Raw genomic sequence first — 27,122 nt, 5'->3', positions numbered from 1 at the left:
GACTCAGCACACCACTTCTGAAAGGTTGCTGACCCCCAATCTATAAGATGTTTAAATTAGGTGTCCTACACTTAAATATTGGACAAGTAAGAAGAGGAATGGGCCAGTGCTTTCATTTTCAGTATCTCTCTGGTTTGAGGATACCACAAACATTTAATCACTTGTCCATCTAATAAGCCTGCCCTCACCCCAAAATCGGAATGCTACATTCCTGTAGCTATTTTTGTAAACCCAAAATAACTTAATGATGCTAAAGTGTATCTTTGCCTAGCTCTAATAGCAGAGCTGTGTGCAAAATGTTGCACTCGAACACACAGAACAATTTTCTACTTTACTTATTTTTTTTCCAAAATAAAGGAAAATGCTTCAGTTTTCAACCAGTGCAATTTTTTTAGCACTTGCACTGTGAACAGCGTTGCCATCAAAACTGAAATCTGTGTGCAACAGTGGGGAGAGGCATTATGGGATGCTGTTTCACCTGATACTGTTTTGACCAGAAAAACTTAAGGGCATAATAGAAATTCCTTCTGGGAACTCTGCCACACTCACCAAAGTTTTTACATTGTGCAAATCAGATTTCTCCATGGGGGCACCCAGGAAATGCATTGAGACCACATTATCACAGTCGAAGATGCAGCATACTACCTCATCCTCTGTACACTGTATGGGCAACTACATAGGGGTATGAAGCCTGGCCTCACCCCATTCTTTCTCAGGCAACTAGCACCCACACATGCTGGGAGAGAACAAAGGCTCTCTTCCTAGCAGATCTTGATCATCTCCTGAAAAAAGGAGAGAGCTCTTTGCAGCCTTCTCCCCTTTTTGTGAAGCCACACAGGAGTTGCCCAAAATCTGGTCCATGGAAAATAAGCCAGCACTGCCTGTCTGTGCTTCATAATTGTTAGAGTGTAGCTGAAAAAGAGGAAAAAATACTGAGACTGAGCGTGGATGAGGGTCAGTCAGCAAGAAAGCAAGCGTTGGTTGTGGGGAATCTTGGAGTGGATGCGAAAGGGTAGAGAGACCTACAAAACAAAAAAAGGCAGTGAACTAGGTGCAGATTCAGAGGGAAATGTGGAATACCTAAGCTGCAAGGTTTCACATGTAAAAGTTTAAGTTTAAGACTCCACTTCAGATAGTGTAGGTAATGGTATAACAGCTTCTTCTTCAAGTGATTGCTCATGTGTATTCCACAGTAGGTGTGCGTGCTCACCATGTGCACCAGTGTCGGAAATTTTTTCTCTTAGCAGTACCCGTACTGGGGAGCACCGCTGCGACCCCTGGAGTGGTGTCTCTATATAACGCTATAAGGGGAGCCGCGTGCTCCCCCCATCCTCAGTTTCTTCTTGCTGCCAGTGAAGGTAGTCGGAACATCTTGCTCCAGCCTTGCTGCAGCTTCTCTAGTTGACCTTAGTGGTACAGTTACTTTTAGTAGTTTTTCAAGTAGTTAGAGTGGGCTCGGGGCATGCCCCGTGCCTCAGGCTTCAAGTCATGGGACTCCTGTCGCCGTTCTATGCCTGGAAGTGATCTGCACGCTGAGTGTCTCCGCTGCTTGGGCGAAACTCGCAGTGAGTGCTGCAACATCTGCAGGTCATTCAAGCCGTGGACTAAGGAGAGAGACATCAGGCTTTGTATTCTCCTGATGGAATGGGCACTGACCCGTACCCCGGCACGCCAAGCAGACTCAGCACCCGGCACTGCATCTTCGGTGCGTAACGAAGTCCCCTCCACTAGCTGGCACCACTCCCCTTCCAAGAAGCAAGGGGAGACTTCTGTCTCAGAGCGGTGCCGAGAAAAGGAGAAGGCTGAGGCTGGTCCCCAGCCAGGCAGTCCTCAATTTCCCCCCCTGGGCCCTAGGCCTCCAACTCGTGTTGAGCGGAGCAGCCTGGTTCCATCCACGCATGCCTCCCCTGCCAGGGAGACCTCCTGATTAATAAAGTTTGTGTTCTTCTGCCTTTCGAGTGGAGTGGTCCTGGAGAACGTCTGACCAATGGGTCCTCAACACCATTTCCAAGAGCTACGTGTTGCAGTTTCCTTCGCCCCCACCTTACCACCCCCCATCCCTAGTGAGCCCCAGGGACCCGGAGCATGCTCGCCTCCTAAGGCAGAAGGTGGCACGTCTGTTCCACCTGGGGGCAGTGGAGTGAGTACCAGTAGACTTCCAGGGCAGAGGCTTCTACTCTTGGTACTTCCTGATCCCAAAGGCAAAAGGTGGGCTCAGGCCCATCCTGGACCTACGGGATCTCAACCGGTTTATGGTCTACTCCAAGTTCCGCATGGTGTCCCTGGCGTCTGTCATTCCCTCCCTGGACTCAAGGGATTGGTACGCGGCCCTGGACCTTGAGGACGTGTATTTCCATATCCATATATTCGAGGGGCACAGGTGCTTCCTCAGGTTCCTGGTGGGGTTGGATCACTACCAGTTCACGGTCCTCTCTCTTGATCTATCCCCGGCACCCAGGGTTTTCACCAAGTGCATGGCAGTGGTAGCGGCCTACCTCCAGCGGAAAGGGGTGCGGATCTTTCCATACCTGGACGATTGGCTTCTCAAGGGCAGCTCTTGGTCCCAGATGCAGGCCCAAGTGGAAGTGCTCCTGTCCACATGCGCAGATGTTGGCCTAGGGTGAAGGAGAACAAATCTATATTTATCCTAGTTCAGCGCATAGAATTCATAGGGGCGCTGCTGGACTCCTTAAGGGCCATAGCCTGTCTCCCTCTGGGCAGGTTCAAGACCCTTAAAGGTCTCATTGCCTCGGTCATGGCCTTCCCTATGACAATGGCAAGAGCGCCTTCAGATCCCCGTGCACATGGTGGCATGCATGTACGTGCTCCGCCATGCCAGGCTCAGAATGAGGCCCTTCCAGCTCTGGCTAGCCTCCCAGTACTCCCAGGCCCGGGATGGACTGGACAAGGTTATCACAGTAACACCCCAGGTAGTTGCCTCCCTACAATGGTGGTCCCTCCCAAGCAACATGCTGCAAGGGGTCCCTTTCCAGGAAGCCTCCCCATCATTAGACTTGGTGTCAGATGCCTCAGATCTGGGATGGGGAGCTCATATAGGGAACATTCAAACCCAAGGGTGATGGTCGGTCTCAGACTTGTCCCTCCACATAAATGCCAGAGCGTTCAGGGCAATATGGTTGGCGTGCGTAGCTTTCAGCATGCACCTTTGTGGGAAGGTGGTCAGAGTCCTTATAGACAACACCGCTGCAATGTACTGCATCAACAGGCAGGGTGGTACTCCTTCCTCGGCCCTATGCCTGGAAGCCCTGAGCCTATGGGAATTCTGTATAGCCCACGATATCTTCCTGCGAGCCTTCCACCTACCTGGCATCTGCAATGTGCGAGCCAATCACCTCAGTAGGGTTTTCTCCCACCACTATGAGTGGTCGCTCCACTCAGAGGTCATCCACCAGCTCTTCTGAGAGTGGGGAGTTCCCCAGATCGACCTCTTTGCAACTGACCAGAACCAGCGCTGTCTCCAGTTCTGCTGCAGGGGAGGAGTGGGGAAGGGGGTGATCTCGGACGCCTTCCTCCTGCAGTGGTCAGGCCAGCTTTTCTATGCCTTCCCACCCTTTCCCCTGATCGGCAAGGTCCTGCAAAAAGTAAAAACAGACAGGACAGGGGTTATCCTCATAGCCCTGGACTGGGCCCGACAACACTGGTACAGGACCCTCCTGTACCTCTTAGTGCCCCCCCTCCCCCCCGCAGAGGCTTCTGCTTCGCCCAGACGTCCTCTCCAAGGAAGGAGTCCGCCTCCTCCACCACAACCTAGCTGCTCTCCACCTGACAATGTGGTTGCTCAGCGGTTAGATGAGGAGGAGGAGAGGTGTTCAGAGGACATCAAACAACTCCTGCTGGAAAGTAGAACGCTGTCCACACGGCAGACGTAGCTGGCAAAGTGGTCCAGGTTCTCTAGGTGGGTGGTGGAGTGGGGAACCTCCCCATCGTCTGCACTTTGAAAATGAGATTTATGCTCTTATGAAAAATTTTTCCCTGAGTTCCTGAACACCTCTGTTTCCTACAAAGGAAGGAGGGTTGAAGTTCTCTGCCAGACTTTGAGCCAAATTTAATACATAGAATTATGATGGCGGCAAAGCACAGCAGGAACTCTTTTAGTAATAGAACCCAGCATACCCAGCACCCTACTCTAAGCACTATAGAAAACACCCCATGTGACTGCCACTAGCACGTTATCCAAGACCTTGGGAACCTCATTTAACTTCTCTGTGTTTCAGTTCACGCAAATGAGGATCATATTTACCTGACAGGGGTGTACGTAAAACTCAGATGTTCCTCAGATGAAAAGTGCTGTATCATTGTGTACCCACACAGACCAAAATTTTCAAATGTTTGTGTCTAGTTAGGATCCTAAATCCATATTTAGGCATTTTCAGAGGTGCTTCAATACTTGCAAATCCCACTGAACTCTCTCGGAGCTGCAGATACTCAACACCTTTAAAAATCTGGTCTTTTTTTTTTTTTTTTTTTAGTGCCTAAGTGTATAAATTTAGGAGTTTTTGATGCCCATGTTTTGGTCGGTATTACTATTATTGACACTGAAAGTGTCTGTCCTATAGAGTATGCATTAGTTGGGGGAAGTAGGGTGAAAATTGATTTGAGTTCTTATAATTTCATGATGAGTAGATTCTTGAAATCCAGGGCTAAATGTTCAAAGTGGCCTTAGAATTGCACTTGAAAAAATGTTAAGTACCTCAAAGCTTGGATTTTGCAAGCAGGTCAATTGCAAATACTGAGGTGTGTGTGAACTAAGAAATGGCTTTTGGAAACCTGGCTCCCACTCTGTTTTCCAGATAAATCCACCGAAGTTTAAGTATTCTATGTTAACGTATATCAGTTGAAGCTGTAACTTTGTAAGCACTGTGTGGATCAACATTTTTAAAATGTTCTACATTAGCCCAATAGTCCAGACATTTAAATTTGGTGATTGGGCAAACAGTTCTTAAGTTACTATAAATTGTGGTACCATAAAGAAAAGATTTTCAGGTGTTATTGTAGCTTTATAAAACTACACCACAATTAATGTAATTCCATAGGTAAATACAGATTTTGTGACAATCCATTTATCACTCTTTTTTGTTTCCATTTAATGGTACTCTGCAGTATACATCCCCTTCTCACTGCATAAGCACATGTACCTTGTTTGTACGGCATATCTAAGATTTGCCTCACTCTGAACTATTCAACAGAAACTTGTCTGGCCTGCATGCATTTATTTCTGAGCTTTATTCCTGACTAGTCCATGGAGCTCTCCAGAGAGCAGAGAGCTTGTGCTAATGAGTTCTCCATGCACTCTAAGGAACACTTACCCTGATTCCCCAGAAATTTTATTAGCACTTCGTGGCTTGAAAATCTATTTGACTAGAAATGTTTCTTCGGCACAAAGCATGCATGGCTGCAGCTTGGCCGCTGGGATTCAAGTAGGGATAGATGAAAAGTTGTGGAAAATATCCAGACAAATTGGAACCCCTCTGTTCCTAGATTTGGATCAAAATGAATTGTACATTAAATGGCTTGTCACTCACCTAGTTCTAGCTATCCAAACAACAAGTTTGCCTTTTGTCCCACTTACTTTTCTATCTTGTTCTCTCCTTTTCTATACCCAGGGGTTGGACCTGTACGCAAAATAAAAATATCCATTTAGGATCCTCTGCTTCTCACTATCATCACCAAACTCAACTTTAATCCTATTGGCCCATCCCACTTGCCATTCCTTTCTGCTTTCACTGTCTAATTCTTTAATATCTCTCACACACACACACACACACACACACACACACACACACACACACACACACACACACACACACACACACCCCTACCTCTCTCGGGTAATAGGGCTGTCCCATGGATTAGAGAGTTACTCATTAAAGCCAGTGGCAGTAGCAGGAATGATATGAGGCTGAAGAAGCATAGGTGGATTTATCCTAGCCTTAGCTAATGTGACAAAGTTCCTCCTATGCCTTGGTGGGTTCTGCACTTATTCGCAGATTTGCTCGCCTCAGAGATTGATAGCAGCCCTCAGTTTGGCCACTTTTGCTAGTGGCTCAAACCTGCCGTTAGCTCAGCTAACCTAATCACTGGCCAGCAAAGGAAGGAAAGGGAAAAGGAAGGAGAACAATCCCCTCAGTCTCTGCTGATCCACCTAGTGGGTCTGAGGACAGGCCAGGGACCTTCCCCTCTGGTGGGACCCACAGTCCAGGTCAATTCCTCTTGTATCCAATAAGGAGTTGGGAAGATGGGGGGAGCCCAGGCCCGCCCTCTACTCCAGGTTCCAGCCCAGGGCCCTGTGGATCACAGCTGTCGACAGTGTTTCATGTAACACCTGTGTGACAGCTACAACTCCCTGGGCAACTTCCCCATGGCCTCCTCCAAACACCTTCTTTATCCTCACCACAGGACCTTCCTCCTGATGCCAGATAGCATTTGTACTCCTCAGTCCTCCAGCAGCACGCCCTCTCGCTCTCAGCTCCTTGCATACCCCTCACTGACTGAAGTGAGATCCTTTTTAAACCAGGTGCCCTGATTAACCTGTCTTAACGGATTCTAGCAGCTTCTTAATTTGTTCCAGGTGTCCTGATTAGCCTGCCTGCCTTAATTGGTTCCAGCAAGTTCCTGATTGTTCTGGAACTGCCCCTGTTACCTTACCCAGGGAAAAGGGACCTGCTTAATCTAAGGCTAATATATCTGCCTTCTGTCACTCTCCTGTAGCCATCTGGCCCGACCCAGTCACACTAACAAATCCCTCACCAAGGGAAGAGAAGCTGTGATTGAGGTTTAAGAGTTGAGATGGGCCCACAAAATAAACTCCTCACCCATCTGAAAGCATATATGATTCCTGCCCCAAACCACTTGTGCACAGGGCCAGACTGAGAATTTTGGGAAAGTTCCGCAAGGCGATTCATGGGATACAATCCAAATGTTATTGACTCCTACCGTGAAAAAAGTGTCTGTGGGAAGAGAGGAGGTTTTGGTCCCCACCACCCCACAGTGTCCTGCTGCAGAAGTTAGAGCCTGCAGCTGTTCCCTACATCCCTAATTCAGACTACATATATTTGCTTTTTCAAGGTTGTCTTTGCAAGGCACAGAGCTAGAAACTTTTTGTTCATCATGGAAGCTGAGCACTCTGTGTAGTCCCCAGACACGAGCCCCATAATCCATCCCTTCCACAGAAAATCCTCTGGCAGAATCCCAAGGTAGGGAAATTCCATGAAAATCTACAGATTCCAAATTCCTTCAGTGGAGTGGGAGCAAAATGTAATCTGTTCCACTACAGAGGTAGTTGCATCTGGCCACCAGAATTAATGGATCTCCTGAGATCTCTGAATCTCGGGGATCTCCAGAAGGGCACAGGGCTGTGCATCCAGAAGCCTCTGCAGTGGCTGTAGCAGGGGTGGCCAAACCACGGCTTGTGAGCCGCATGCAGCTCTTTTACAATTGAAGTGCAGCTTGCGGAGCCCCCCACACCTCTTCTCTCCCCATTCTCCACCTACCAGACTTGGGTTGGGGGGAGCTCAGGGCTTCTGTTTCACGAGCAGACACGCCCTGTGGTGCTGAAGCCCTGTGCACCTGGCTCTTGAACTTCTGAAGATTGTTGTATGCAGCTCAAGAGGGTCAGTAAGTGTGGCCACCCCTGGGCTATAGCCTTCTATAGCTGCCTGGCAGCATGACTGTGTTTCTTTTCCTACCTGCAGCAGCCATTGGAGCACTCTTTAAAGGGGGATTCACCCGCACAAAAGAGGCTCGGTATCAAAACTGGTGTCCCCTCTGGCTGTACTAACTCACCTGTAGAATCCCCCCAGGCTGCCAATGTAATATGCACCATCTCTCTCATTCATCCTTACACGCAGTCCCAGAGACAAATGGAACTCTGCCATGGAGGTGTCTGATTCCCACTTCCATGGGGCCAGGAGCAGATCAGCGCATGGGTGGTCCCCACCATAGGTGTATCTAAGAAGTGTAATCTGGCCCTTTATGACTAAGACCAGTATTGTGTGTCTGACCAGGATGATAGACCACTTTGGAGGGGAATGTGAAGTAGATGCCGGAGTTTCCAGTGCGGAAGCCCTGTGGGTGCAGGAACTCTCCAGTCTGAAAACCACTGAACCTATCTCTAGTTTCACTTCTTTGGCACAGATGGGCCCTCGCTTCCAGAAGAACAAACCTGGGGATACAGCATTTGGTTTGCCTCACAATTACTGGTTTTATCTTTATTTTCAGGTGAACCAACACAACATGCATAGTCACTTTCATCCTGCACTGGCTCCAGTCATCACTACCTTACAGAACTTTGTCAGTACCAAGAAGCTGTCAGCAGATGCATCTCAGAGAAATTCAGGTACAAACTAGAGAGAGATGCCAAAATCACTGTGTGTGTTATTCCTCAGAGACATGAACCTCTGTTATGCTAGTTTAAAAATAAAGTCCTGTATTAGCTAAATCTGGTTTCCTTATCCATCTCCCACAAGATTTATTCTCACATTCCAAACCCCCTGAGCAGCTGCCAGCAAATGCCATTATTTTTAAGTAAATTTACAGAGAAATGTTTTCTTCTTCTTGAAATATAGACTTCCCACTCCCCTCCCCAGTTTCCCTTACCTGAGGCCCAGAATAGGCAAGATTCTTTCCTATGTTAATAACACTCACTTCTATCCCTGAAAGGGCCTGAAATATTGCCATTTCTTTGCCATGCCTTCCATAATTCAATTGCAGCTTTGCAACTCATTAGCAGTATGCCCATCCCAAACTCAGGCTGAGAGGACCTTTATACCCCATCGTACCATTCTGTACTGTATTTGTGTGCAATAGAATATCGATATCATCTGTAGAGAAAATTACTTCTATCTATTAATCAAAATCATTAACTCTTGCAAGAGACTGATACCATTAATCTTCAGAAACATATCTGATATATTTTAATTAAAGCCAACACAGTTACTGAGAGATCCTTGGATCTGAATAGTCAAATGTTGAGACCGTTTAGCTCGTTTCATATTTTTTGCTTCTAGACCATCTCCAATTCTTTCATATAATTTTAGTGCTTTTTAGTTGGCGCTGTAGCTAATTGTGTGCCACAAGGAATCTGTGCCAGCCAGACTGATTAACTGGATGTCTATTATTTACTAATACAGCACAAATTAGAAAAGGAAATCAATAGACTTTTAGCAGGCACAAACCAGACATATACAGTCCCCTTTGTGGTGGGGAAACTGATTTATGAATAATAAGCTGATCTTTAATTGAGTGCAACACACAATAGGTCTATGTTCCCTAGGCCAACAAAACACTGCTATTCAATAGGTTATGTGAGCAACTGCTACGTACAGTGGATGTCACAATGGCATCTATCAAACAGAGTGATTGTATCCATGTTTATCACTTGGTGAAACAGCAATCCTGTCCTTGTCACATGATCAGCGCTCAAAAGGGCTCTGCTTCTGCTCAGTGATAACTTTGGCTAGTCAGCCAGAGATCATTGTCACCTGACAGTGTTATCTCTTAATTATATTATCTCTTAATTACAGAAGCTAATTGTTTGTTTCCTTTTTAGTAGGAGCAGATATGGACTTGAGGACTGTGGAGATAATCAGGGTCAGTGAGTTATTTTCTGAAAGATGTTGTTTCCAATGAAAGCTGTTAATTTTTCACTACTTTTTGGCATGCATAACTGCATTATTATTTAATTGGTGTTGGCACTTTATGGTTTTAATTATAGCTATATATGTGAGGTGTTGTTACTGAATTAAATATGTCCAACCTGCCTGGGTATCTCAGTTTGTTTTACAGGCTTGGGGCCCTATCCTACAAACACCTGCTATCAGGCATAGTTCTCTGTACAATGTGACTGCTTATAGTAAGTGTATAGTAAGCCCCATAGTAATGTGTAAAGGACTAGGCTGTCGCCTAACAGAACTGTTGTCTTGAATCACTGAGTGTAGATCGAGAATACACACACACACACACACACACACACACACACACACACACACACACACCCCTATACATTGTTACACTGTGAATTGTTGTGATCTGTTTCTTCCTTTTAGGGACCAAATGATCCCCTTGGTATCAGTATAGCAGGAGGGAAGGGAAGCCCATTAGGAGATGTTCCAATTTTTATCGCCATGATTCAAGCCAGTGGAGTAGCAGCACGTACCCAAAGGCTCAAAGTAAGTGGACGGGGGCATATATATCACCTCCTCTAGTATTCACTATATTATCTTGTGCTCATTTAGAAAAGGAGTTCTCAAACATTCGTAAGTGTGGATGACTTCTAGATAGGCACCTTCCTTCCCATTCATGGTCAGAGATGGGCTGTGCCTGCTGCTGCTGAGTGCAGTACATGCCTGTGACAATTATATTGATGTGAAAATGTAACATTCAGGAAGTATTTTAATGTATTTGCAACAGTCTCTTAATGCAGTCTAGTAGCTGGGAACAGAGGGGAAAGTCAGCACTGCATGACCTGTGAGCTCTGCATAGGGTGACCAGATGTCCTGATTTTATAGAGACAGTCCTGATTTTTGGGTCTGTTTCTTATATAGGTTCCTATTCCCTTCCCCTCCCCCCTATCCCCTGTCCCAGTTTTTAATATTTGCTGTCTGGTCACCCTAGCTCTGCAAGGATCAGAGGCAGTTGCTTCACAGGCCATAGGTGGTCCATGGACAACAGTTGGGGCACCCCTTAGATCTTATACAAAACAAACTCTGGTAACACATAACTGATTTTAAACTGAAACTGACTTTTTCAGCTGCCAAAACAAAATAAAATTACACTTTAAATTCAAAAGACTGTTACCATTATGTTTCAGTTTTTGATGAACTACGGTGTTGAACATCCCACAATTACTGAGTAGACTTTCAGGATAACTATTATTATTAAAATGATTGCAGTCTATAAGTTCCTACGTGAGGAACAAAAATTAGATAATGAGCTCTTCAATCTAGCAAACAAAAATATAACAAGATCCAATAGCTGGAAGTTGAAGCTAGACTAATTCAGATTGGAAATAAGATGTAAATTTTTAACAGTAAAGCGTAACTAACCATTGGAACAACTTATCAAAGTTGTGGTGGATTCTCCATCACTTGCAATTCTTAAATCCAAGACTGAATATTTCTGTAAAAGATATACACTAGTTGAAATAACTATTTCTGGGATATCCTACATTATTGCTATACAGGAGGTCCGACTGGATGATCTATTCCTGGGGGAATTCTGCATCAAAAATTTAAAAATTCTGCACACAATATTTTAAAATTCTGCAAAGTTCTGCATATTTTATTTGTCAAAATAACACAATATAATCATGCTAGTTTCAATTATTTTGGTTTTTTTTTTTCCAAAATACCTGATCAGCAAGTACATCTGTAATAATATAGACAAAAAAATAAAATTCAGGAAATATTTTTTTTGACAAATAGATTCCTTACTATGCAACTTAATACAGAACTTTGAGTAATTCATTTAAACTACAATACAGAAACATATTTACTGTACCCCTTAGAAGCAGTATAAAGGCTTGGGGAAATCAGGGGTAATGGAGGAGCAGGAAGGAGCCCAGGAATGAACCTGGAGGGTTGCTGGGTGTGGGTGGGAGAAGTAGGAAACAGGTTTGGGGGAGTTGGGGAATTGTGTAGGGAGTTGGGGAGCCTCCCCCATGCGGACCCTGACTGACCCTCTAGCCTCTCCCATTCATTCAGTCAGGCACATCTGCCCCTGTCTTGATGTCCCCCTGCACCCCTTTAATCCCTCATCCCCATCTGGCCCTACAGCCCTCTATCCTCCACATCCTCTTGTGGCCCTGCAGCCCCCTCCCCCATTCAGCCCCTGGTTCAATGCTGTCACCCCACTAGCTCCTGTGCCCCCACCCAGTCTGTCATTCCCCCAGCTAGCTCTCCTGAACATCAGTCTGTGAGCCACCCCACTCTCTGTCCCCCCCCTCCCCACACACATATCCTGTGCCTCCTAAACTGGCTCCACAGGCAGGGGTGGTGTGATGAACACAGCTGGCTGCTGTGGCAGCGACCTCTCGTGTGTGAAAGGCAGAACTGCAGCACTTCTGGGGAGGGAATATATTTTATGTACAGAAAAAAAAAATTCTGCACATATGCAGTGGTGCAGAATTCCCCAAGGAGTAATGATCACAGGGACATGTCTGCACTGCAGTTAAATACTTGTGGCTGGCCCATGTCCACTTGCGTGGGCTTAGGGGGCTTGGTTAAGGGGCTGTTTAATTGCAGTGTTGACATTTGGGCTCAGGCTGGAACCTGGGCTCTGGGACCCTCCCCACTTGTGGGGTCCCAGAGAGCAGGCTCCAGCCCAAGCCTGAACATCTACACTGAAACTGAACAGTCTCTTAGCCTGAGCACTGCAAGCCTCAGTCAGCTGACACAGGCCAGCTGTGGGTTTTAAATTGCAGTGTAGGTATATCCAAGGACCCTTTCTGGCCTTAGAAGATATGAATCATAATCTATGGAAATTTGCTTATGTGACGGGTTAGATCACAGAACCCCCCTGGGAGCTGCCACCCAGTGTGCCAAGACTACCTCTGCTCCTGCTTTCCCTGCCAGCTCAGGACTCCAGCACCCTGTCTTGCTGAGCCAGACACTCCCGTCTTTACCCAGGGTCTGAATCACTTGCCCCAAAGGTGCAGGTTTGCCTGAAAGCAGCTAACAGAAGTGTTCCTGTCTTTAACACTCAGATGCCCAACTCCCAGTGGGGTCTAAACTCAAAAAAATCCGTTTTACCCTCTATAAAGCTTATACAGGGTAAACTCATAAATTGTTCGCCCTTTGTAACACTGATAGAGAGATATGCACAGCTGTTTGCCCACCCAGGTATTAACACATACTCTGAGTTAACTAATAAGTAAAAAGTGATTTTATTAAATACAGAGTGTAGAATTTAAGTGGTTCCAAGTAGTAACAAACAGAACAAAGTAAGTCACAAAGCAAAATAAAATAAAGCACGCAAATCTATGTCTAATCCAACTGAATACAGATAATCTCACCCTCAGAGATGCTTCAGTAAGTTTTTTTTTCCTCAGACTGGACACCTTCCAGGCCTGAGCACAATTCTTTCCCCTGGTACAGCTCTTGTTCCAGCTCAGGTGGTAGCTAGGGGATTCTTCATGATGGCTCCCACTCTGTTCTGTTCCAACCATTGATATATCTTTTGCATAAGACGGGAATCCTTTGTCCCTCTGGGTTCCCACTCCTCACTGGGAAAGCACCAGGTTAAAGATGGATTCTAGTTCAGGTGACATGATCACATGCAGGGTCGGCTCCAGGAACCAGCTTATCAAGCAGGTGCTTGGGGCGGCCACTCCGGAGCGAGGCGGCACTTTCAGGTATTCGGCGGTAATTCAGCAGAGGGTCCCTCCCGCTCAGAGCAAAGGACCTCCCGCTGAATTGCCGCAGATCACGATCGCAGCTTTTTTTTTTTTTTTTTTTTTGGCTGCTTGGGGCTGCAAAACCCCTGGAGCCGGCCCTGATCACATCTCTGTAAGACCCCAAGCCTTCATTCCTCTCAGCCTGACTCACAAGAAGGCCTGCCTGCAAACAGAGCCATTCAGTCAATTGTCCTGGCTAATGGGAGTCAAGATTCCAAACCACTTTGCATAATTACAATAGGCCCTCAGAGTTATATTTCATATTTCTAGTATTAGATACAATAGTGTTACCTTTATACAAATAGGATGATAACACTCAGTAGATTATAAGCTTTGTAATGATACCTTACAAGAGACCTTTTGCATGAAGCATATTCCAGTTACATTATATTCATTCAGTAGCATATTTTTATAAAATCAGGTAGACTGTAACATCACAACCTACTTGAAAGAAGAATATATATAATGTGCACAGGAAAGCCATGGCTCTGATCCTACAATGAGATCCACTAGCATAGACCCGTGCTTAACGGAACTCTGCAAGGGTGCTAGGGCCCGGTATATCAGTAGCATACGTTTTTTATTAGACTCCAAAGCTTATATATTTACTCATTTATAAATTAATATGGATAGCGTCTGCTTTCATTGCAGTTAAAACACATACCTGCACCCCTCTCCTTATCCGTGTATGTGGATATGCATGTGGCCTTTCCACATGGAATGAAAATGATTGGTTGCTAACGTCATTCTCCTTACTTGCAAATGTAATCAATAGACTATGACCTCTCTTTGTTTATCTGGGCTGTTATTTTTAAGAAATGTGCATTATCCTTACTCTGAAGGATGCTGAATGATCAGTGGAAATAGACTCCTCACAAAAGGCATACTGTATATGAGAAGCATGAGTCTGCAGTGCCAAGTTCATAAGGAATTTTAAGCATCCTTAAATTTAATTTTCCTTAATGCTAGTAATTTTCCATTACTGTTGTACTTTTAGGTGGGAGATCGGATTGTCAGTATTAATGGGCAACCTTTGGATGGGCTGTCTCATGCTGATGCTGTTAATCTACTAAAGAATGCTTATGGGAGCATTATCCTGCAGGTATGGTGATAAACTGAACATGCAGCTGCATGAGGGTAGATAAGTGGTGTTCAAAAAAGACTAAGCATCACTGGCACAAGACATCACAGTGCAGTAGGATGCTTCTTGATGTGAATTATACAGGATGAAAGCAATAAATTATTATTTTCATTCAAAAATTCTTTATTGCCACCCATACAGACTTTGAGTATGATTATAAAAAAAGCATAACGGGGAACAAAATGACTTGTTGCTGCACATGATAAAGCAACAAAGCTTTTAGCTTCCAACACTTTTTTTTACAAGTAAGATAGTTACAGACATGAAATGGCTCCTTTTCTTGTGCTGCTAGACTGGGACTGAGCTGTCCAAAGTATTAATTTCTTTGTTCGTGGAAGTGGAAAAAACCTAAAACTCTAGTTGTGTGTGTTATAAATTATTACATCTCAATTCAATATATTAGTGTGTAGGACTGATTATCAACCAAACTACAGTACTTAGGTACACCGCTGATAAATGTGGCAATTAAGAGTAACCTTGGGAGGAAAAAAATACTATTGTGTAGTTTTTATTTTTGATTACAGCAGCCCTCTTCTGTTTCTCCAATATACACAACTTGAACCTGCTAAGAGGCAAATACTGGATACAAAAATCTACAAAGAAAATTTCAAAAAAAAAGAGCTTGTGATAAATAGTGCAGTGACATCCAATTAATCTGTTGGGTCAGATCCTCAGATGGTGTAAATCAGAGTAACTCCATTGAACTCAATGGATCTAAAGCAATTTACTCCAGTTGTGGTAGATATAAGGCTAAATACTCAACCTTGAAACTGAAAGGAAAGTGTAATTGTTTGCTTAAGTGTTTGTAAACCGGTGGAAAGATGCTGCCATTTAGTGGTCTAACTGTTCCCCACTATTATACTCACTACTGGTCTTTTCTTTTTTTTTAACTGGGATAAAAAAACCCAAACAATCCCAGATTAATCTTTACACAAAGAAATGGGAAAACTACACGCCAAAGAGGAGGTTCAAAATAGTGCTGATGTGTTAAATTACTATAAAAATTAGAAACCAAGTTTTCAAAAAAAACCCTCTAAAATATATTATTAATATTTTGGCAAAGCAAATCTTAATTGATATTTCACTTCTTATTTTGTTCCACAAAGTTAACATAAACATCAAAACACTAGGAAGAAACTGAATAATCCTGAACGCAGTTTTAGACTAGCTTCTTCTCTTTTATATTTGTTCTTGGTAGCTGTTGAGCCAGTTTTGCAGCTGAAATGAGTTGGAGCTTCGTGGATTTACACCAACTGCAGATCTTGCCTGTTAAATGGTCATTTATTGTATTGTTGCTGCCAGTCAGTACTGTTGTTTTGATATCCACTCAGTTCACAAGGTAGAATATGAAGAAGAATGATTTAAGACCAAATGTTACTGATATTAGGTGGAGTGCAAAAAATACTAACTCGTTATGTATTTTTAAAGATTAATATTTCTAGTGAATCATATTGTCAAACATTCATGTTTAAAAAGAAAAAATGGTCCTTGTATATAGAAGCTGAGGGTGTTTTCTCTTACATTCACAATTGCTAGATAGCTTAGAATTTGCTTACTTTCTCTTATACATTTTGTGTTTTTATTCTCAATACAATGCAGTCCTTTTCCACATTAAAAAAAATTACTTTTGGGAAGCTAAGAAGTTATTTTTTTATAATACAATTAGACAGGTAAACAAAGTATTCAGGTTTATTAGTGATGGCTGTAAGTATGATGAACAGGAAACGATTATATTAATGCTAAATATTGGTACTTTTCATTACTTTTTTATTAAAACAATATAAGTGGAATATATTGCTATATCTATATAAGCTATATCTATCAGTCTGATAATCATGACTGACATGTCATTAGTAATTGTATTTATTATCAAGTTAGACCACCTCATGGCAAACTGCACTGAAAGGTCAGATAATTATGTTCACTGGGGTGGAAAGGCTTTTTATCGGGATGTCCCGGGAAGGGTGTTAAAGGAGTTTGCAAATGGAAGATTAGGTTCTCAGGGGAACAATCATCCCTTCCGGCTGTTTTGATGCTTCAGTTTAAATTAATCTGCTTTCTGCAGGTGTAGTAATGAGATAAGAAGCTTTTTACAAGGTTGTTGAACTCTGATACATTCCTACTGGCACAGATTTGTGAATATAGATTTATTTTGGCATCGGGTTTTATTTAACAAGAAAATATGACAACTTTCCCCTCTACTGGAATATCGGAATAAATTTGTTTACAGCAGCTTCTGTCTTCTTAACTATGTGCAATTCTGCTGTTGTCCTGATCGCCCCAAATGGGGTGCCTTACGAGCCTGGAACCTAAAACATGAAACTCGCATTAAAACTGTGGCATTCTGGTTTTTGCTTGATGATTTTACTGATCAGTCCCACCCACTAATATATTGAATTGAGATATAATAATTTATACCAAACACAACTAGAGTTTTAGGTTGATGGGTTAGGACAGAGGTCCTCAACCTCTCTTTCCTTCTGATCCCCCTCACCACCACCACCTCCGTACTATTAACAACTCCAGGGTCCAGAGGGTGGGGAGCTTCGCGGCTCTGGGCTTCAGCTGCCAGGCAAGGGGGGCTTGGGGTTTTAGCCCTGCAGGGTTCCAGGCTTTGGCCACTGGGGGGAGGGGAGGTCTTGGGCATAGATGTACTTTGATTTCTATTGGGGGTGAGGGGCCGGGCCTGGTGGGGTATGGGCCAGCTCTGCAAAACAGGGCCCTGGGAGGGAGTGCCACCTCCAACCCCTGACTCACCTCAGCAGGCCACCAAGCCAGTCTGGGTTGTGGGAGGAGGGTGCAACCAAAAATTATAAATCAAAGCAGGGTGGGGAGGGTCAGCTCAGAAAGTATGAAAACCTCTCCGAGTGCAGGCAGGGGGTAGCTAGGAGCAGTGTGCAAGCAGTTGGGAGGGGCTCAGGGTGCAGGCAAGGGATAGTTAAGGGCTGTGTTCTGGGAGGGGAACCCCGTCCTCCCCCCACAGTCGCTGCTCCCTGAGGGCTCTGCCACCCCTGGAGCCAGCTCCACCCACCCAGGTGGCTCTTATTGGCTGCACAAGGAGTGAAAGGAGGCTGGATGCTGAGAAGCAGCTGCAGCCCCTGGGCACCAGCAGCAGCAGAAGATGGGGGAACACCACAGCTTCCTGGCTCCAACTACCTGCCTCTGACCTGGCCAGGGGGCTGAGAAGCAGATTTGCTGTCTCCTGGAGTCATCTGAATCATGGTTGTAGAGTGTTCACCCATGGGAAGTGAAAAGCGAAAGCTGTTCACTAATGCATGGCCTTTACTAGCTAATGTAGAGAGGCATTTCTGAGCTCCACATTTTTACATGGCTCCTTTACATGGAGCAGGAATACAGATAGTGCCTAGAAGAGAAGGGAAATACTTTATTGGAGACAAGGCATATAAACAGAGAACTGAAAAGAATGGATTGAGTTGAAGCCCTCTGTACTTCTATTTGTTTCACTGAGAAAGTAAATCATCCTTGAACTTAGCTTCACATTAGATGAAACCAGTGACATGAAAGGTGAAATGTAAAGTATTAAATCCCTATGTGTTCTCTACTCTACTATTATATGTGAATTGCCCACATAGAGATGGTAGTTGAATTTGTGTTTGTGGGCAAGATTACCCAGATATAAGGTGCAGAGAGAGAAGGAGATGTTAGAATTTGTGGGGGCAGATTGATTAAAATTAGGGCTAGATTTGCTCCCTCCAGTGAGAAATAAAAACCCCAGAGATATGGGGGAGAATGAGAAGAAAAACTGAGATCTCCATTCAGTAGCTTCCAACAGATTGGCCCTTTGGAAGATTAGGGTTATTTTGCTCTACAGGATGAGTAGGAGTTTCAGCCTCATGGATGCTTGTATCTCTGGGATTCACCAAAGATCAGGGCCTTCGGTTAGATAGCCTCTGCGTCATACCAGCTCTGATGCCCCATTTGTGTCCCTTAGGCCTTCCTTCCAGCTCTGGGGCACCATTATGTCCCCCTGATGTGGTCCCTTCATCTGCTGTTGAGCTTGGAACCCAGCCTCTCTCCACCCACAATGCAGGACCATGTACAAAACTTAATGTTGTATGAAGCCCCAGGGTAATCTGGCCTAAAATTAGAATAAAAGTGTTGTGCTGTATCCTGGCAGAAAATTGGCGGTCCTCTTACATTTTCTTCATGAATCTGTGATTTGGATGTAATTAGAGTTCAAATTATAAAGGACTTTAAAATATTTTAAAAATATTTTATATGAAGTTTTGATTGTAAAAAGTAGCCATTTTTCTTAACATACTCAGTATTTGTTGTGTAATAAGTAAAGATGTTGTTTAGCAGTCTGACCCATTGCTGACATTTTCTTGCATCCTGACTTTCAGGTTGTAGCCGACACCAATATCAGTGCCATAGCTAGCCAATTAGAGAGCATGTCTGCTGGATGTAATCTTAACTCCCCTACTCTTGATTGTCATTCTGAAGATCCAGAGTAAGTATGCACTCTTTGATGTTGGAGTACTCTACTTCAGAGTACTGCCTAAAGGATACTCAAACATTTCCCTTCCCTCGCACAGGCATGGACAGTGTGTTTGCTCTCTTCTCTTGTCATTTCTTTTTCAACTAATTTTTCAGCACCTTTTAAATGCTCACTATTGTCCTCTACTGGCAAGGAGTGGAACCATACCTGCCTTCATCTGGTAATTCAAGTGTGAATCTTCATGCTTTTGTTTTTGATAGGTTTCCAAAAAGCACATTTCCGTAGATTTTCCAGTTGATGTGTTGTCATGATGGTTCTGCTCCTGTTTCACAGCTTCCTCTCTGAAATGAGTTATGACAACTTCAATTCAAAATAATTCTTCATCTCGGGGATTAAACAAGAAGAGGTTTTCCGAAAGCGGGGGGTGGGGGGTGTTTGATATAAAAGTTCCAAAAGCGCATATATTTTGCTGAGCTTGAAGATATTCATTTATATTAAAGGGATTCTGTCTTCCATTAGCTTTTTCATTGTATTGTTCCTTTAGTCAATAATAATAATGCTTAGCGCTAACTGTGGAAAAACAAAAAAATCACAAATATTATCTCAAATTGTTGTATGAATGAGATCTGTCCATGCCTCTGTTGTGTTCTCTTTCCATGAATGTACATCCAGCCAATTTGAACTCTCACAAATATTTGAAAAAAAGGAATTTTCATTTGAGTTAAGAAGTTGTGGGAACTATTTTAAGCTTTCATGTGCTAATATTTGCATTGAGTGCTTGTGCATTTCTCCAGTCAGAGAGCACAAATCAGATTGATTTGACCAACTCAGATTAGCAAAATATCAAATATTCTCAGTCCATAAAGTTTTTTTTTTTTAAAGTCAGATACAGAAAAAAATTGAATATTTTTCCAAACCGTGATTCAATCTAAGAAACTGGCTTCCTGCTCACAAATATTAAGCAAGCGGAAAAACCAAATCCGTCAAATAATTTTTTCATTGTAAACTATTTATTCAGCTCCACTATTTACAGAGTATGTTACGTCTGTAAATTACCTTGTGCTCATGAACTAGTAATGCTTCAAAACACTGGTGAGATAGAGACGAATACTCCATTTTTCATATGGGGAAACTGAGATATGAATGATTATGGGCCCAATACTGCATGTTACTCCAGGTTGGTGGACTTTTGAACCTGCACAGAGAGACTTTCAAAACTGGGGCCTATGTGATGTTTGGTCCATGCTATAAGGCTGCGATTGAGCTGAAATTAGCACTCAGGAGCTCCTGACTTCCAGTTTTATGTTCTGTCCACTAGACAACATTGCCTCTGAAGTCAGGTGATGATGTTGTGTTGCTATGAAATGATGTTGCAAATTCACTTCTCCTAAACTGGGGCAGAAGATGGACTGTCAGGGAGCAAATCTTATTTAAAAACACATAGCAATTGTGTGGGCCTTACTCTTGAATCACAGTCTGCTATTGGGGAATAATGTGCTCTTTTTGAGTCCTATTAAAGGAAGTCTATCCAAAGTGAAGTCAATGGAACTCTACTTGGGTTCACAGGTCCATGCTAGTGCATTCCAGCGTGGGATCAGAGCCATGGTTTGTGAAATTATGAAAACCATCTTACAAGGAAAATGGGTGTATCTATTTGAATTGATTTGAAAGTCTGAATCTATTTGAAAGAGTTCCTTCTACAAAAAGACCCTCAGAAGATATATATTGTTCTTCTAAGTGGTATTCATTGTTTTTCAGGGCTCCTCAGCCCAAGATTATTGCTTTGGAGAAAGGTTCTGATGGCCTGGGTTTTAGTATTGTAGGGGGATATGGAAGTCCCCACGGAGACCTGCCCATTTATGTCAAGACTATATTTGCCAAGGTATCTTTTTTTCTTTTTGCATATATCTTTTAAAAACCCTAAAATTAGGAACAGATAACAAGTCTAATGCAAAAGAATTGTATCCAAAACTCATTGTCTGGGTAGGTGTGATTTGATCATCACTGCCAGGACCCAAAGCTCAATATCAGCTAGCAAGGATGAGGGAAAAGCTGCTATTTTATTATACTGACATGTGGAAAGAGAGACCTTATCTGAGCAAATACGTGTTACTCTGTGTATTTGGGAAATGTCTTTAAAATAATCTGTATAAGGCTTTATTTATCTGTAGGTCTCAAAGTGTTGTGCACCATAGGTGCCAACTTTTCCTGGCACCGGTGGGTGCTTGCACCCCCTTATCCCTGGCCCTGCCCCAGCTCCACCCCTTCCCTGCCCCTGTCTCGCCCTTGCCCCACCCCCATTCCAACCCCTTCCCCAAAGTCCCCGCCACAACTCCGCACCCTCCCTGCCCCTACTGGACTCCTTCCCCAAACCCCCGCCCCCACCTCTTCCCCATCTCCTCCCCTGAGCGCGCCATGTTCCTGCTCCTCCTTCCCAAAAGGGCTTGTTACGCTGCAAAACAGCTGTTTCACAGCGGCAAGTGCTGGGAGGAGAAGCGGGGACGGCACACTCAGGGGAGGAGGCAGAGGTGAGCGGGGGCGGGGTGCAGGGTGGGGAGCTGCTGGTGGGAGCAGAACACCCACCAATTTTCCCCGTGGGTGCTCCAGCTCCGGAGCACCCACGGAGTCGGCACCTATGCTGTGCACAAGTGTATAAGTAGCATTTTACATTTGGGAAACAGTTGCAGAGAGGTTAAATGTCTTGCTAAGGTGACAAAGTTAGTTGCAAAGCCAGAAGTAAAACTCAGGTCTCTGTGGTCAGACACTCCCTCACGTCCACGTTGTGGCCAACTTGGATGAGAAAAGACTCTGTGAAAGGGGACGATGCTATCAGCCTGATTCTCCATTGCTCTGCGTGTTGTGAGGTCACTTACACTGGGTATAAAATGCTACCATATCACAACAGTAGTGTTTCACACTTTTTGCACTGGTGTAGATGACTTCACAAGGGGCAGGGTGATGGGGAATCAGGCCTTACGGCTTTATTAATTTTTATCGTACCAGTTTCCAACTTGGGAAGTGCTCAGCACCACCACAGCCTCCCTCTTCTCTCCTTTTTTAACTTTCAAAGTTGTAGTTTCAGAAGCTTTGAAAGTGGCAGTGGGGGTTTTACCTGCTGTGCTCAGCTCTCGTTCAAGAGGAGGATTCCTGCCTGTAGCCTGGCAGTCTTGCTTTCTTGCAGCTAAGGTCCTGTGTAAACATGGACCAAGCTACCAAATTTGCATCGGGCTTCAAACTTCCGAAAGATATGGCGTGCATGAATCCAAGATCTTGGTTTGGCCCATTGTAAAAATAGGGACTAGTCATGAAGTGCAGATCCCCATCCTAATTTCCCCATCACTCATTGGTGTCAAGATCTGGAATTCTGGCTCAACTGAATTCTAGCCCTATTGAATTAGGAACGCTTAACAGAAAGATGTGTTAGCATAAAGTCACTTTTATAGTACAGTCTCAGTGAAATAGACCAAACAGACAAAATGGTAGGGGACCAATGTAAGGCTGCATAAATATCTGGAGGGTTCCACAAACATCTCAGGCCAGTGGTTTTGTAGAGTGTTCAGGACTCTTAGAATTGATTTTTTTCTTCAGTGAATCCACAAACTTCAATAGAAGAAAAGACTATGGGACTAATACTTAGGTTTCAGAATGTCTTTTTGTCTTTCCCTTCAAATAACCTCTTGCATAGACTCTCTAGGCATGTTTCTAATCACTGGTTTGCTTTATACTGACTCCAAGGCCCATCAGATGCAGCCCAGATGGAGAGCAGACTGCCTTTATAAGCTTTGGGCACAAGGCCAGGAGTTTAGTGTCATTTTCCTGTTCTAAAGCCATCAATGCATTCACGAACCTTGATGTGACATCACCACTACTGCACAATAATACAAATGATTATTAATAATAATTAATAATAATAATGCTTCCTGCCTTTTATGTCATTAACCTTATGCCTTCAGCAATAAATTTAGTTGTTTTAGTGGAACATCCCCAGTGTTTTGCTCTGTTTTATGTAAGTTTACCTACGTTTTTTTTTTGGAGGGAAAATAAAGTTCACCCTTGGCACTGAGCAAAAAATAAATAAATAAAACTAAAAGCTTCCAGGTTTCTATAAATACTTTTCTCTTTGATCTTCTGTACCAGTTCAGATGCTTGGGTTAGGATTCTTCCCAATAAGCAGTTGAACACAGAACAGTAAAGGCCTGGCTTTCATTTGCATGGTGGTCCTGCTAGACTATTTTTGACGATGTAAAGGGGCTTTAAAGTGAGTGTGTATAACGGGGCCATTGTATAAATGAGAATCTGGATCTGTAACTTTGAGGGTGTCGCTTCCCACTCATATGAGAGTCAAGCCATCTCTCAGCTTTCAGCTGTTTCTCTCTCCAGCAGGCAAAGAACACTCACCCTAGAAAGCTGCTGCTGGAGGATAGCAGGCCTCTGAGGCAAAACAGAAGCCCTGTGGTGCCCACCCTGTGCAGCTGCCCTAACAGCACACATAAGGCCCTCAGTCCCTCATGCAGTGCCCCACCTCCTTATCCCAGAAAAGAAACCTGGGCCAGGTGGGACCATCCTCTAGATCAACCACGCATTGCTAAGCCCTTCCACCTAAAGGATGGCTCAGACTCAGAAGTGGTGAGTGGGAAGGGCCTCCCTGCAGAGAGCCATGACAAGATGGAAAGTCCTAGAAAGGTCCCACTGTCCTTCAAAGGACTCTGCCCCATTAAGGGAGAAGGAGTTCAGGAGCTCCCAGCCAGATTCCTCCACTGAGGATTGCAATGGCTCTAGCCATCAGACTAAGGAAGAAAGGAAGTACAGCCCTCCTTCTGCTTCAAAGAGTTGACCCCTTCCTTGTCTCAGAAAAGGACACAAACAGGACAGCAAATCCCCCATGTCCACCCATCCACATGCATCAAGCCTCTATCAAATACCATCAGCATTTGCCAGCACGATTCTGAGTCATGGCTGCAGTAAAGAGTTGAGGTTTAAAATTGGTAACAAAGAGAATTAATGTTGTTGAGCAGTGTCATGCTGTATTTTTTTAAAGTAATTCAGAAGTAAGTCACATCAAATTGGTCATTTTTGTTGTTTGCAGGGAGCAGCTGCGGATGATGGCAGATTGAAGCGCGGCGATCAGATTTTAGCAGTTAATGGAGAAGCTTTGCAAGGTGTTACTCATGAGCAAGCTGTAGCTATTCTGAAATGCCAGAAAGGATCTGTAACATTAACAGTGTTATCATGAATCTCATTGCACACGTGGAAATGAATGTAATTATTTTAAAACATCGTAGAGCTGCTATAATAATTACAGTCCTGAGTGAGATGAAAAACAAACTCCAGATAAGATTAGTATATTCTAATCCTATTGCCTGTATGGCTAGCGTACATCTATGGTTTCATTTAGTCTTATAAATGAAGCTTACTGGTCAGTGATTTTTCTACTTCTTTAATATCTTGTGGCTTCTGTTTCCTCTCAACAAGGTTAACTTAGAAAACTTTAATGAACTATATGTGTTTTACTTTAGTTAAACATCAGTTTATCTCCACCAATGGGAAATCCCTGTTACCGTTGCTGAAACTGGAATTAACGCACACACACAAAAGAGAATTTAGATCATCATCTGATGAGGAGAAATAAATGCTAGGTGACTTGTCATCTCACTCATTATTTACTTATGCTAACTGTCCTTTCAAGTATGCCAGAAAACATTAATAATGTAATTAAATTACCACTGTTCCAAATGACGAAATAGCCGATTCTCCTCTGGGAAAGTGTTTGTTTGTGCTCTGCACAGTAAGTTGGACAGTCAGTGCTAACTTTTCATATTTATCTCTCTGGATTGGTCCCTGCCAGTTAGTGATTATTATTGTGATGGGTCAATTTGCAGCCTTTAACATTTAAAAAAAAAACTGGGGAGGAGCCTGTTTTTTCAGGTCTTTCAAAATCTCCCTGACAGTCTTTTAAGATCTTGATGCGGCATGAGCAACATGTCTTATTCAGTTCTAATTAATTTTTTACAGAAAACAAAATGTTCTGAAATGACCAAGATGCTCAGTACATGCATTTGTAATTGTGCTGAATTGCAGTACTAATGTCCACAGTTAGACTTCTAAGAAGGCCAGAGTTTGCCTCCATAATGTTTTACTATAATTCAGAAAATGTGAAAGCTAGTAAGTTTTGATTCCCACTGGTGGTGAGGGCTAAATGAAGGCAGATTGAACCATTTTGCAAGTTTCCAAAAGTCTGCATGGTGTCAGCTGGTCTGGGAAAGGGACCTTTACTTATCAGAAACTACCACTCATCCAGTATTCTGTGCTTCAGATTGTTAGAACCTAGTTTTGTGCAATGCCACTAAGAGATTTAGCAAGTGATCTTGTAAAGCAAATAAGTAGTAATGCAAGTCTGTGCAGTTTAATCTTTCTAACTTTGTGGAGACTGGTGGCATGCAGAAAGCACCTCAGTATGATGTAGGGCTAAGAGGCTAATTTTTGATGATGATGATGATGATACAGCAAGGAAAAGCGAATACAAAAAAGGAAAAGTATTGAAATCGGCAGCTGATTTAATTATCAGTTGTGTGTGAGGTCTTCCTATCGGTAAATGAAACCAGGCTTTCTTTCAAAATCCTATAATTACTGTTCTTCGGTATGTTGTAGCTAAAATGTAATATTATTCTGACTATATAAAGAAAAGTATATTGAAGTGAGGTTAAAAGGGATGAAGTAGTAAGCATACTACTTACTAGAGTAGTAAGTAGTAAGAGGTGATGCCCTCTCATTAAGAATGTTGTTTTCCTTATCTCATTTAAAAATTATCTCTAAATATAACAAATCACAAAGTGCATTAACTTGTTGGAATATTTTATGGGTATTCCATAAATAGTGCCTGAACGAGACTTATGTTTTAAAATGGATTTCATTTCCATTGTGCTGGTTGATTTATTAATATGAAGTGTTAGTGGAATCTTGTTTATAGATGCACATCAAACGTCCAGAGGTACCGAATTGAAGAACTTTAACTACCCACCTTTTGGTTTCCAGAACATCCAAGTATGCAAAAGCTAAATGCACCTAGATAAACCTTTTAGATGCACCTTGATAAAACAATGTTGCAAGGTTATGACCAAAATCTAATGACTATTCTGATCAAATAACCATTAGATGCATAATATTGCAACATTATTCTATTAAATTTTACATGGCCATTTGTCATCTCTTATGCACATATGGTTGATATAAAAATATAGAATTTATGGACTGAGATTTTGCACTTCTCATTGTTCAGATTTGAGATAATATTACTGCTTCTTGTAACTTGCACTTTTTCTGTGTGCTGAGTATGTTACTGCCAAAAATTGCATTGCAACTACTTGACAAACCAGTGAACATGGGGGGAAGGCAAGTACAGTATTTAAAGGACCAATTCTAGAATTAAATTTAAATTATGCTTGTCTGGGTCAAAGTGTTCTGGTTTGTTAAAATTGTTATCTATGTCTGTGCAGGGGAAAAAAATGAAACTTACTGATAGTATGTTTATGTATATCAGTAAAATAAGATGTTTTGTTATTTCCAAAGATTCTAAATAAAGTTCAGTTACTAAGAAGTTGTGCATATTTTTTTTGTGCTTTTAAAGAATTTTGCTTCAAGTCCATATTGCAGTATTTTATCCCAGGGTGTAATGTTTTGCTATTGACAGTAATGAGCCTCACTTACTTTCCAGTAGGGGTATGAATGCCTATAGCTATGGGACTGATCAGAGAATGTTTTGACAGGCAGCTGAGTCCATCCCTCCCAGCCGATCAGATTGCTTTTGGAGTGAAATGTTGGGAGCAAGCTGTCTTGTGTACATCCATACTCCTTTAAAACACTAATTCCTCTGATGCAAACTATTCTTGGGTGTTAATTAACCAATTAGTTTTAAGCAGGGAAGCATCAATCAGGTTGGGAATACTGGGATCCAGAGTAGTGGGTTGGGAGGGAGGGAAGTGTGAATGGAAAATCAGGGTGGCTGTTGCAGCAGGATATGTCAGAGGTCAAAGTGGTTGCTCAGCAGAAGAGCAAGTTTGGCTGTAGGAAGTCTAGTTGCAGGAATTTTGCAAAAGCTCTTGGTAGTACTGCTC

General features: G+C 43.1%; 1 protein-coding gene across 10 annotated transcripts in view; it reads left to right on the top strand.

Moving 5' to 3' along the window:
* The window catches only part of PATJ (PATJ crumbs cell polarity complex component), a 215,053-nt gene extending 188,448 nt beyond the window's left edge, over nt 1-26,605 (top strand). For 5 of the 10 annotated variants that reach the window (XM_050961959.1, XM_050961963.1, XM_050961960.1 and 2 more), the window contains 7 exons: nt 8,239-8,356; nt 9,569-9,609; nt 10,065-10,187; nt 14,409-14,513; nt 18,917-19,023; nt 20,770-20,893; nt 24,098-26,605. In XM_050961959.1, the coding sequence (XP_050817916.1) occupies nt 8,239-8,356; nt 9,569-9,609; nt 10,065-10,187; nt 14,409-14,513; nt 18,917-19,023; nt 20,770-20,893; nt 24,098-24,244 (765 nt within the window). In that variant the 3' untranslated portion in view covers nt 24,245-26,605. The remainder of the gene's footprint in view (nt 1-8,238; nt 8,357-9,568; nt 9,610-10,064; nt 10,188-14,408; nt 14,514-18,916; nt 19,024-20,769; nt 20,894-24,097) is intronic. The other 5 variants (XM_050961967.1, XM_050961966.1, XM_050961958.1 and 2 more) reach the window with 3 other exon arrangements.
* Nucleotides 26,606-27,122: the final 517 nt, after the last annotated feature.

The sequence above is a fragment of the Gopherus flavomarginatus genome, chromosome 7 (genome assembly GCF_025201925.1).
Source record: "Gopherus flavomarginatus isolate rGopFla2 chromosome 7, rGopFla2.mat.asm, whole genome shotgun sequence".
Lineage (NCBI taxonomy): Eukaryota > Metazoa > Chordata > Testudines > Testudinidae > Gopherus > Gopherus flavomarginatus.
The sequence above is the reverse complement of the archived record's forward strand: the minus strand, read 5'-3'. Positions and strand labels throughout refer to the sequence as shown.